The sequence below is a fragment of the Rhea pennata genome, chromosome 4 (assembly GCF_028389875.1).
Source record: "Rhea pennata isolate bPtePen1 chromosome 4, bPtePen1.pri, whole genome shotgun sequence".
NCBI lineage: Eukaryota > Metazoa > Chordata > Aves > Rheiformes > Rheidae > Rhea > Rhea pennata.
The window spans coordinates 41,806,733-41,819,686 of record NC_084666.1 but is presented as its reverse complement, the minus strand read 5'-3'; the positions used below and the strand labels follow the sequence as shown (position 1 = coordinate 41,819,686).

Sequence of the window (12,954 nt, the reverse complement as noted above, 5' to 3'; positions counted from 1 at the left end):
CTTCAAATTGTGAACACTGACAGGCAGCCAATAACTGTGTGTGGTTCTGTGGGTGAATAGCTGAAACTGAACTAACTCAAGCATAAGCCTGCTACTTGCAGCTTGTATGGGCTGTTGTAAATTTTTATAACACCTGGACTCAGCAGTAGTGGCACGTCCTGAATCCTCCATTTAATAAAGTGACATGAGACACAACTCCCAGTTAGGAGACTGATCATGTGTTGTGCTTCAGCACATTGATGAGGATGTGGAAAACAGGGAGCTAGCGGCCCGAAAGATGCATTCTGGAAAGAAGAAGAGGGTTCTGCAAAGAAAAAGGAGTCTCCCTAGATGAAGATGAAGATCTTAGATGGAAGAAAGATCCCTGGAACTGGTGGGAGATGCTGGAGAACAAAGAGATGCCAAGGGCCTTGACCACTAATGTCTGAGACTGCTAAATGAGCAGCAGCACAGCAGGAATTGAAATGTCTTTTTGCTTGGGCTTCCAGCAATGTCTCTGCTCAAAAGCGAAGCTGAGACTTAGTCAGCATAGCACTGGGCTCCTGCAAGTGAGTGTCTGTCTGAGATGAAATTAAGCAGGGCAAAAGCTCCAGTCTCCTCAGCTCTTAAATAAACGCAAGCATCTAAAGCCTCTGTGGGTTGTCATTTACTTTGTCTTGCCCATGACAGTTGCAAAACGGACTAAACTGCACTGCAAGTAGTAGGTCTGCTGAATATCCATTTAGACAGCTAAGTACACTTCTTATCCAAAAGAGAGTGGTCTAGTGGCTGCTTTCTGGGCAGGTGTGGATGAATGGGAGGACAGGCTGTCCGAGTTGCCAAATCTCAAAGAAGGTGAAGTTTGTGGAGGTAATAAAGACAGCAGGACTTTGTACATCCTTAAAAAATGAGTATAGCTGCATAAAAAAACATTCCACTCCATCATCATTTTCTCCTCTAATTGGAACAGATTATGAGATACAGAATTTTAGCTAGTTTCTCCAAATTTAACATTTTCACTGAACATATTTTACCTAGTGCAACTACAAAAGAAATTAATAAGGTGCATCTGACTCATTTTTGTGACACTACACCTGATCCATGCTCCATGTATCAACAATAAGATCATATATCTAATATTTAGACATTATTGAGCATTTAGGATATTATCTTCAGCTAAGTAGCAAATCATTCTCAGCTGTTTTAGTATGTGTCTGGAGGGGTTACATTTACTCTAATTTTGGAGAATTTTACTGTCCATGTGTCTGATGTCTCCAGAAGCAAACACCACACACACCCTCCAGAGCACATACTTTTGTTCAGTAAATTCCAAAGAAATCTAGCATGCCCACTCCACCCTAGGCACTCACCAGGAGCATCACATTTCAAGGAACTCAAGTTTTAAGTATGTTCTGTTACAGAACTTAGAAAAAAGATCTGCAGGGCAAAGTATTTTGCAATGCCCACTTGTCTCATGCACTGAGCAGAGAGAAGGATTAGTTACTCCTCAGAGCTCCTTTCCAACCAAGAGTTTCCTATGATGAGGTTCAAACACATTCAGATAAGCAAATTTGTTTTTCTGAATAATGGTTCAATTTTCCTTCCCAAAGGAGTGTGGAGTTATACACTAAAGCTATTTGGGGAAAGTTCACAGACGTACCTTGCTCCTTAGATACACTAAAAAAAGAATTGATGGAACCTGTCAATCTGAACAAATTAAAAGTTGCCTTGGGTAGGATATGTATTTTAAGAAAGCATCCCTCAAGTTATCACCAAAATCTTGCTCTATACCTCTTTGGCTATGTCAAATTTGTAAGTAATTCACACATGCATGTACAGATTAAAACATATAATAGAATTCAATTTAAAAGAAAATGATTGGGTTCTCACACATAAGTTATAATAAAGCTGGTATTCTGTTACAAAAATGGCTGAAATTTCAGTAATGATACTCAGATCACTTATATTTCTCAAACCTCCTCTCCTTTGGCCTTTCAAAGAAATGACATTCCAATTTCAACATTTCAGTAAAATGCAGCAGCTCAAAAAAAACCTGTATTTTGCTTGTTCTGACAATCCGCCAGGACAGGATTAGTGTTAATTCCCATGCTCATATAGGCTCTTTTTTCTTTCTCTTTTACATAACTAAGCACAAGCAATCTTGATCACTTTGCAGTATAAATCTTTAGGAACAGTTAATTCCTAGGAGTATTAATTAAAAGCAATTCCATTTTGTTGAAGCCAATAAAATTTATCTATAGATTGTTGTCAGTGTTTACATATCAGACTATTAGAAATAGTCTGTGCTTCAAATAATATACACTAGGATGAAAAAAGCTGTATCAGGTGAAACAGCTTCCAGGACAGAAACTGCTAATTTTGATTTATTTTGGTAAAAACTGAGGGTGATACCACATTAAAAAATAAACACTAGAGAATAATACACCCACTGTTCACAAAGATGCTTCTCAGCTGATTCTCTTAATTTCCCTTCATGCTTACCGTTAAGCAAACACCCCCACATCCATGCTGCAGATACAGTATTGTTACCAGTAACTGCACTGGTGCTGTACTCTGTCAAAGGCATTTATCAAAAGCTGCATCAGCTATATAAGGCTAGCTCTTTCACGGCGTTTTCCATTTGGGCTAGTAATGTAAGTAGATGACAGATTTGTTTTTTCAAGCTATCATTACAGCTGCTACATGAAATTGTAAATTAATGTCTTAAAATTTTTTCAGAGCAATTTTTTAATTGGCTTATATGCCTGCTCACAGCCCGATGTTCATAATGGCTGATTTCATTGTTCAAAATTACCTAATTTATTTTTTAATCTAGAAGAAAAAATAGTTTTGGCAGCTACTGGAGTTTATAACAGAAATGATAAGGATTTTCTTGCACAATAACTATGGAATAGTGCTTAAAATTTAATAGATTAGCACAATAAAATATTTAACATAACATAAGACAAGAATGTAAGTGCTAGTTTCTTTTGTCTTTAGAGGGCTGCTATAGGAAAAAAAAGAAAAACTTCAGAAACTAATGACTAATTCTGATGAATTTTCAGTAAGGATACAGGATATCTGAAAATAAAGATTTTGGCATAGTCATCATAGGCATAACTATGGAGAAAGAAGATCTAAGTTCAATTTAAAGGAATACAAAAATGCAGAGCTCAGTCATGCTGGTTTTGTCAAATTCTGACTGGTATTATAAAGATGGTGTAGAATCTCATACTGTGATGACTATCTACCCATTCAGGAGCCTTGAAGAAGTAATCTTGCCTTTCTGCTTAACAACAACCTTCCAGATTCACCTGGGATGACTGAAATATAAATATGTTTAGCTACAAATTTTTTCTTCTAGCAGCACCACTTGCTAAGAAGTAGTGTAAGGCAACTACATTTTCCAGGAGCCTAATCTCATACATTACTCATTGTATTCCTAACCACTTCTCAAAGAAAGAACTCACTTTTCCATGACAGCCTCTGCTTACAGTTCCATAATTAAAGTACAACTGCTACTCCAATTAGCAGCAATAGATGTTTTTTAAGTTTCCTTTTTTTCATCAGGCTTCTTTTTCTTGCATGTTAAATTGAAAACACTGAGGAACAAGGAACACATTTTTCTGTATCCAGCCATAAGCATCTTGAGAAGTATTAAAGAATAATAATAGAACAGCAATGACTCATAGTAAAATAGATGTACTTGAAAAATACAGTGGTACATTACTGTAGGCACAATTTCAAAAGCTACTGCAAAGAAAACAACTTATGAATACAATAAAACTGGTTTTATTCAAGCATAATCACTGTTTGTGATGACTGTACTCCTTTATGAACAAAATCTTACTTCCTTTAAGAAGCAATCTACTAAAAATCTATACAGATTACCATCACTCACCTCTTCTATCATTTCTGCCTGCATTTGTGGATTTGTCAGAAGGGCAAGGGCAACGTCCTTCGCATTTCACCGAGATCACTTTTCCTGAGGCACAGGCTTGATAGTCTAATTTGCACTGTAGGAGAGAAAATAACTAACATAAACATATTTTATAATACAAATTATAGCTCATTAAGTATTTTGAAGGAATCTTTCATAAGGTGCTTAAATCCTTAAAGATATGCAGGCTAAGAAAAGGTTCTGCAGCGTACACTATGCTTGTACTAAGAGGAGGAAGCAGATTAGATGAAGGTGTAAAGTTCTTGTTCTCTAACTAGGCTGTGGTTTTAGGAACAGTTCAAGCATGAATACTTTTGCATTGTTAGACTGATTTGAGTACGTATATCAAATGGAATCAGGCTGCATTGGTTTTATTTGTATTATATGAGCGAATAAACAAAGCATCAATATTCATTATTGACAGGAATCAATTAATAGGGATTTACCAATTTATTATTTAATTTGTACCTTTAAGGTAATAATAAACTAGCAAAACACAATATCAAATAAACTAGAAAGTTATAGCTGATGTAGTTCCACATAATCTTCTCCAGCACAGAAACAGATTAATTTGCTTGATTCTGATCTGTATATTTACAGCTCCAATTCAGAAACCATATTAACCATATAGTTAAATAACTATAACCAGGAAAGCAAATTATTGTTCCAAGGACATGAAAATACATGGTCAGAGATTACGTACATAGCAAATATCAGTACTGTAAACATTGCCTGTCTTATTGAAGAGCTATACTTGTCTTCATAAAGAAATTTTCTTGGCTTTAGGGTATAGATTTAGCTTAAGGATGTTTTACCAGTGTAATAGCAGAAAAAATACAAATCAAAATATAAGAGGAAAAATTTATGTACGTAGGGAGAACAGGAAAGGAGGAAGATGATTGTGGAGAACACTTTTTCCTCAAACACAGAAAGGAAGATCTATCTTTCTCTCTCCTAAGGAGTAAGGGGTGGGACCAAACATTGTCACTATTAAGAATAAAAGAACCTGTTCAGAAATTGCACAGGAGGTTTTCACTAGCATGCAGATATAAGTACCTGAAATCACCTCATCCCTGCCTATTTAAAGAGCTTTATCATCCTTTCACACAGGCAGACTTCTAACCTGGTCACAACACCGTCATGCAGTTCTCCAACTAATACAAAATCAACTCTATCATCATATTGAAATAAGCTCTCTTCGCATGACTCTCAGTACCAAAAAGAAGATATATTAGAAGAGAGAGGGGGAAAAAACATCATTTTTTTTTAACATAAAACCATCATTAAAGCTTAGTTTTAAATGTAGTACCTTCTGTCAAAAAAGCATAGTTGAAGGACAATCTTGTAAAACTAACAAAAAAGCAGAACAAGAGACTTGCTGCAATTAAAAGCTATACCAATAGCAATACCATCTCATAAAAGGATCAGAAAATTGAAGCAAAGCTCTGCCCTCCTCACAGGAACCTGCAAAAACTAAGTCGCCTGTGGGAAAACTGTCTACTTTCCTACACAATTGCCATGACTGTCCAGGAACGTGCTTAGGTTAGTCGTGATGCCCATCAGATATCTTTCCAGAGAGGACATGACCTAAAATGCATTTTCGTACTTGCAACAATTTGCCATTTTGGTAGCATGGAACATAGCCTGAATTTAACGCATGTCTACTGAAAAGAGAGATCTTCCCTTTTATAAGATCTGAAATTTTTTTTGTTCCATTTTAGCAGACTAAGGAGTCAAACCTACAAACACCTGTGTTTTAGGCTTTGAGTAATCCTGCTGGTGACTGAACTGAACAGGATCATCATTTAAAACTGAACATATAAACACATTTCAGGTTTGGTAAGCTGAGAACTGGAAATATGAAGAATACAAAATAAAGGAATACTTTTCTTTTGAAGACTTCTTTAATACTTTTCTTGAGAGATTATTTTTAGAGATTCTAGTGCTTCTATTTTACTTGACTCAAATGTTGATGAAAAAAATAGTAAAATACTTCAAAGTTGCTCCAGGTAACATAATTGGTATGAGGTGTGAGTTTAGCCCCTTGTATTTATTTTTCTTTAAAGGTGTCCAACCAAATGCATTTGCAAGTACCATTGCCCTATCAAACCTTAAGAAACACTTTACTCAATGCCTGACACCTAACACAGACACTGATATCTGGGTTAGTGAGTGTGAAATCAGTACATAACACTTCCAAATCAATATTCCCATTCACAATTATGCTAGAATTTTACATTCCCTGAACTCATTTTACGGACAGGCAGGCAGTAGAGTTGTATTCTGCCTCTCAAGTAAAGCAAAAACAGAGTGCCTGCATGAGTCGCAAAGGAGTCAATAGGCTGCTCAGATGGTTTGCTAATGATATTGGGAAGATAATTGTGATTCAAACCTCTTGTCCTTGTTCCCCATATTAACGCTGCACTGGGAAGTTGCAAAGGCAGCTCAGCTAAACAAAGGCAGATCAGATTTCCCTCAACAGTAGTCTCAATAAACTGGCACCAAAGCAATTAACATATCTGAAAAACTCCACAGAAAAAGAAATTTGTGGAATGCAGAATAGGAGGACATGATGAAAAGTAGTGGTGCTCAAGAGAGGAAGCCATAGGATCAGTGACAAAATTATTCCTTATGGGGAAAAAAATATTTGAAAACTTCAAATGGCAGAAAAATACATGAACAAAACTTAATTATAACATTTGGTAAAGCAGTAAAATAACTATAATTTATTTGCCTGTATTATTGACTTTTTTATAAAGGGAAAATAAATCATAGCATTTTCAAGGAACTTATCTATTGGATTTCATAACAGTCCTTATTTATCTTGGTTTTATAAATTCTTCGTTAATTGCTTGTGCTACTTTCACCCCAATCCCGTTTATGCAATTTTTTACTATATCTTATTACAAAAAAATACAATTTTACTTGTACATATACATTTCTAGCTTTTCATCTTCTAATCTTGATTCCATTTTCATCTCAGCATACCAGATTTCAGTACTGGAGTTTCACCATGTCTTGTTATACTTTTGATTCTGAGAAGTCTCAACTATTTGAATTCTTGCATATTTTGTTTTAATAAAGAAGAATAGGGAGTTTTGACTTCAGAGCAATGTGCTGTACGGTGCTTAAAAAAACATTTTAATATAGAAATAGGTACCTACCATGTCAGAGCTTCTTGACAATATACTTCAGGATGAAAAGTTCTTTATTTCTGTCCTGTCAAGCTTTCCACAGAAAAATCCAATTTGTATACTTCTATTCTGCCTACTTGAAAACTTATTTCATTTCAAATGGACCTAGTATTCTTCAACACTTGCCCTAAATAGTTGTTTAGTGAACTAGAGACAGGCAATTAAAATCTGTGGGAAGTATATCAAAGAATATATGTCATCTTTAGACATGACTCATGCAGCTTTATTGTTATTCCAGTAAAGATGAGAATAGTTATATTTCTGGACCAATTACTACAGTGTATGTTATTTTGGCATACATGAGCCCTGTTCTTATAACTACAGTTATAGGGTTAGAACGATGACATGACAGTAGTATATTTCATTAAACTCTATCATTTTCAGTTCCAAAATTGCTACTTGCCAACAGCTGGAAACTGATTTCTATGTATTCTGCATGGATAAGGAGACATTTCCACCCCTGCCATGAAGTATTAAAAAAAAATAAAAAAATAAAAAAAAAAAGGTTTCTATGGCAAAATAATAAAATATATGAAAATTTAAGAAAATTTGACTGTCAAAAATACAAAGACAGAACACATTTTATTTATTATTTTAGCTCCTTCTAAAAAATTCCATCTTTCCTTGTATTTGTAAACAAAATTCCAGATAAATATAATGGATTTCCAGGTATATATGTTTACCTTTATAAACTGTCAAAATCATCCTCCTGTGACCAACTGATCTAGTTTTTCAGGTGTGAATGACAGACAGCATGCATGTCATTCAAAAACCTTGACTGTTTGGGGATTAAACTGATGAAACCTGTTACTGACCTGGGAAAACATTTTGATAACTGCAAAAATATAGAAATCCTCTATAGAAAGAAGTAATATGTCACTATGAATACCATTTATATAGACATAAAATCTCTATATTGAGTGAGAAAAAAATGGTTCACAGAACATTTACATAATCTAGAAGTTTTCAAATTAGATGCACTTGATTTTACATCCTTGTACACTTGAACTGAGCAAACTTACAGTCACTGGGAACATGTGAAAGACTGAAAATATACTGCTAGATTAGAAATGAATGAAAAAAATACAAAAGGATGGAAAAAACTAGTTGAAAATAATCCTCAGAGAGTTGCTATCAATAGCTTAGAAAGGAAGGCTCCACTGAGTGGACTTCTGCAAGGGTGTATCACAACCCTAGAACTATTTCTTATCTCATTAATAGACTAAAAGATGAAAGAAAAGATGATGTATTAAACATGTAAGAGTCTGGAATAGCTTTGGAACATAGGAATATAATCAAAATATTCTTATTTTATGAGAATAGGCTAAAAAAACAGTGCAATCCAGTACAGAAAACAGCTACATTCCACTCTTAGGAAGATATAATAATCACCTTAAAAATACAAGCTATTGAACAACCGACGAGACATCAGTTCCAGAAAAAAAAAAATCTAATGATCACTGTCAACAATCGTATGGTCTACATGAAAAATGTCATGCTAGGAGGTAACAATAGGACTGCAGCCTACAAGACACATAAAATAATTCCAGGCAGCTCTGGCAGGGCTTAAAATAGTGCTCTATGTCCAGCCTTGAGACAATGTTTCAAGTAAGGCATGAACTAATTGGAAAGAGTCCCCAAAAGAGTAAAATTAATGTTCGGAGGCCTAGGAAAAACAATCAATGAGGAGAGACTGAAGGAGTGGTGATGTTCGGTCTTCAGAAAAAAGGAGTCACATAATAGCTGTCAAATACTTAAGAGGTTTCCAAAAGGCATCCAAAAAGAAGACCAAGGCAAATGCTACAAGAAAAAAATGGCTTAAGTTGCCACAAAAAAGTTTCAGGTTAGATACTAGGAAGACTCTCTAATAATAAGGATAGTGAAGTATTAAAATATTGCTCGAGAAGTTTATTGAATCTTAATCATTGGAATCTTTACAACTAGGGTTAGGGAAGTCTATCAAGAAGGACAGCTAGTTGATCTTGCCTTGAGGAACGGAGTAGACCAGATGACCTCCACTTCTTTGAATAAGGAAGTACATGATAGACTGGCTCTGGGAATGAAGTAGGATCAAGAGACTACTGCCTGCATAAAACATTCTGACTTCCTGGAGAAATTAGAAAATGTGTAGTGAATGAAGTAGGGAGCATGCATGAAAGGAAAGGGAATATTATGCTCTTGCTGGCCCAAGGATCCTAGCTAACTTAAAATTCTTCTGTGTGGTACTGAATCTGTACTAGCAGTTATCTGAGCTCTTGCAGTCCTGACATCCGATTTGGCAACATGTTAAATATTCTTAGTTTCAACTCAAACTAATAAGAACTGAACAACTGCTTTGCAATATGAAATATGAAACAAAAAAATATTCTTTAATTGGACACCCAAACCTCAAGAATAATCTGGCTTTCATTTATGTGCCACACAGTCTTTTATCTGTGAAACAGCACTACCAAGTCATGCAGAAGGCTTGTGATGAGACTGTGTAAATGAGTTACTATTTGCAGACTTCTCAAGTACTGCAGGGAAGAAGACATTAAAACAGAGGAAGAATTTAATTCTACTGTATGGCTACAGTATAATAAAAGATATAAAACTGTATTGAACAATGGTGAGAAAACAAACTTTTCATTAGATATGTAAGAGGTATGTCCATTCTGTGCATTAAGTGAGGGAAGAGTCCTGTGAAATAGAGTGAGTGACAGAATAAGTATGTATCCAAGAAGAAACTCAAACATTACTTGTGCAACATTAAATTTGGCATTTCCCAGCTTGTATGCAAGCTGACATTTTTATAGACTTAGTTCTGCACCTTTATAAGAATGCTATCTCAATAACAAGATACTATTTTTTCCAGAGTAATCCTATCTTGCTAGGAGTATCTGAGCCGGCTTTGAACAAACTAACTAAAGTTAATAAGGACACGAATGGTTTCCCAGGCAAGTAAGGGCCAGTATCTCATATGCTAGTGCCTTCCAGCACAGTCTACAGATAATCCCCTCAGCTTTCCTTTGCCTTATATATATATATATGTAGTGGCAGCTAGACACAGATGGTACCCCTCAACAGTATGGAAGTCAGCATAAGTTAGCTGCCAGATCCTACACTTGGGTACTGAGTGAGAATTGCATTCATTCTGTGTTTAAGCCATAGAAATATTACGATCAGTCCTTGAAGCTTGAAGTTAGGTCAGATATGTCAACACAACTTCTCTACAGTATAAACATAACTCCACAATGTATGATGGAGTGTGAATTAGATGCAAATTAAAATCTTACAGAAATTTTGATGTGCTGAGGCATATGACACTTAAAGAAATGCTTTCTAGAACAAGCACATTTAATGCTGAGCATATAATAAGTTATACTTTAGACAACCAATAATTAATAATTATGCAACTGTGAAAAATGTTTTAACTCTGAAAGGTAACTGCCACCTTTAATTGTACCTTATCTGGATAATGAGAACTCTTTAGATGTCCGTATCTCTTTTGTGAATTTAAAACTAAATAGGGTTTGCTATTAATTCTAAAAATACATTGATGAATAATTAAATTCAGCTTCAGCTCATAGTTATTAGTGCATATACTACAAAAATTTAATTTGAATATAAAAATCCATACAGATAGAAAAAGTTAATATGGTAAATTTTTGTTATCAGTCCCAACTGCCTTTATGGATAATGATTCTGATGCTAGCCAATGAGACAGAGAGGAGAGAAAAAGAGGCCCTAGTGCTAACTTTGACTCCTCAACTCTTTCACATTTGCTTCTTTTTAACCAAACCTTCCAATGTACAGAAGAGGAGGAGATGTGATCTAGGGTAGTTGAAACTAGAGATATCAGTAGACATAGGAGAATTCCAAAATCTTATCCCTGTGGTACATCTCCCAGTTGGAAGTTCTACACCACAGCCTTCTGGACCACTGCCATACCACACGAACATCCACTGGTCAAGCAGAGAAACCTAGCAAATAAATAAAAGAGCTGAGAGAACAGAATTTGGAATATCCTCTCAACTGTACACATTCTTACAAACAAAGCTCACAGTTCTTCCTTTCCTGTCTGTTTTCCAGGTGACCATTAATGGATGGTAAAAGATTTTTTTATGATAAAATCAACAGGGTCTCTGAGAAAAGGAAAGCTGCCGAAGAGGAAAATGAAGTGTTAATACTTCTTTCAGTTTCATCGTGCCTTTTACTAGCAGATATCTCCCACAGAGCTCCAAATTTGTCCATCAACAAAGATCTCTACTTTCTCCCCATTTTTAGAATTTGATCCCTTTGAGGATTGCACAGGTGATCTCTGTTTACCAATACTAAGTACTGAACATTTTCCATTTTCATGCCATTTTGCTAATCCATACTCCTAATCTTCTCACTTTATCATTTCATGAAGCCTACATATATTCTTTTGGTCAAAATTTTGCTTTTACCATATTTTGAGCAAATTGCTAGATGAAATTATGGCCTCAGAGTTGAATCTCTAAAAGTAAAATATGTAAAAAACTAGAATATGCTTTAACTGGATTGGTGATTCCTGTCACTAATCAGGTGGGGGTGGGGAGGAAGAGTGAAGAAGAAAAAAAAAAAGTAAGCTTTAATCTGATTACGTTCCAGATCCAGCGCAGCATGGAATGTTATCTGATAAAGAACAAGGAAGAGAGGAAAGGACTGGTAGATGCAAGTGGCCAGTATCAGGGAATGGTTAGTATTGGTTCTTTTTGCAATGGTGTCACTTTAGGTTGGTTTAAAATGTAGGTGAAAATATCAGAGTTAATGACATTAATCTGTTAAATATAATTTAAAAATGATTAAGCCAATATATAATTCTTTAGAAAGTGCAGTCAAGAAACATAAATAATTACAATATAGGATTGCAAACTAAAAAAAAAATTCAGCTAAACATAATGCCAAGATACTGTATTTTCAACTAATTCAGACCTTTGAAATTAAAAATTAACCCGTAAATTTGGTTATGAAGTGTCATCCAAGGATCTAAAGATGCCTTAATTTCCTGTCAGCATCAATTGATTTTTCCTAATTCTATACCAACCTGTTAATTACATGCATCATTTACATAAACAAAGGATGTTCAGGTAAAAAGCTTTTCAGCAGATAAGCACTATTGTTTAAAAGAAAAAATTAAAAAATGCGAACTGCAAAGGCTTGTAACCATCATTTTGACTGTAGAATCAAAGGACACATGCTAACTGAACCAAGACCACAAGTAAAGAAAATTTTCTGTGGTTGAAAGAGAACTGATGATACATTGTTCATAAGGCTAAGAACCAGAAAAAGCAATTTACATGACAAAATGAAACTCTGTATGTAAGTGTTTTCTTGTTCATCTCTATAGCTCTTGCTTGTTTTCTTCATCATTGTGCAGTTCAATGACATAAAAAGAAAAGTCTGAAGTCAGGTCACTTAGGTATGCAATCTTTCGGGGATAGCCTACAAAATATATTAACGCACAGGAAGATGCAGATAAATGCCTACTGGGATTATTTAAATGAGACATCTACCTGTCTTGGCTTTTGAGACACATGCTGCTCAGAAGCTTTTGAAAGTCCTTCTAAGCACCTATCTGCTTTCTAAATCAGACATCTGAATTTTTAGGTACCTACTCAGTTTGATAAATACATACCTTACCATCTTATTATACACATTTTGCAGGTAAATTAGCAGCTTATACCTTCAAGTGAAAATGTAAAGCTTAATTCATGCTAAATGACAAAACCCTATAATATCTTTACTTGAAAAGTACTATTTCTAGTAAATTGAAGATTGAGAAAAGTATTATCAATAATATTCAGTCTTTTTTGTTCTAATGTATCTCAATTCCAA

At 35.0% G+C, this 12,954-nt stretch overlaps 1 protein-coding gene across 2 annotated transcripts in view; it reads right to left on the bottom strand.

Annotated features, from left to right (window-relative positions):
- The window catches only part of SPOCK3 (SPARC (osteonectin), cwcv and kazal like domains proteoglycan 3), a 214,663-nt gene that overhangs the window by 50,267 nt on the left and 151,442 nt on the right, over window positions 1-12,954 (bottom strand). For both annotated transcript variants that reach the window (XM_062574702.1, XM_062574704.1), the window contains one exon: window positions 3,881-3,995. In XM_062574702.1, the coding sequence (XP_062430686.1) occupies window positions 3,881-3,995 (115 nt within the window). The remainder of the gene's footprint in view (window positions 1-3,880; window positions 3,996-12,954) is intronic.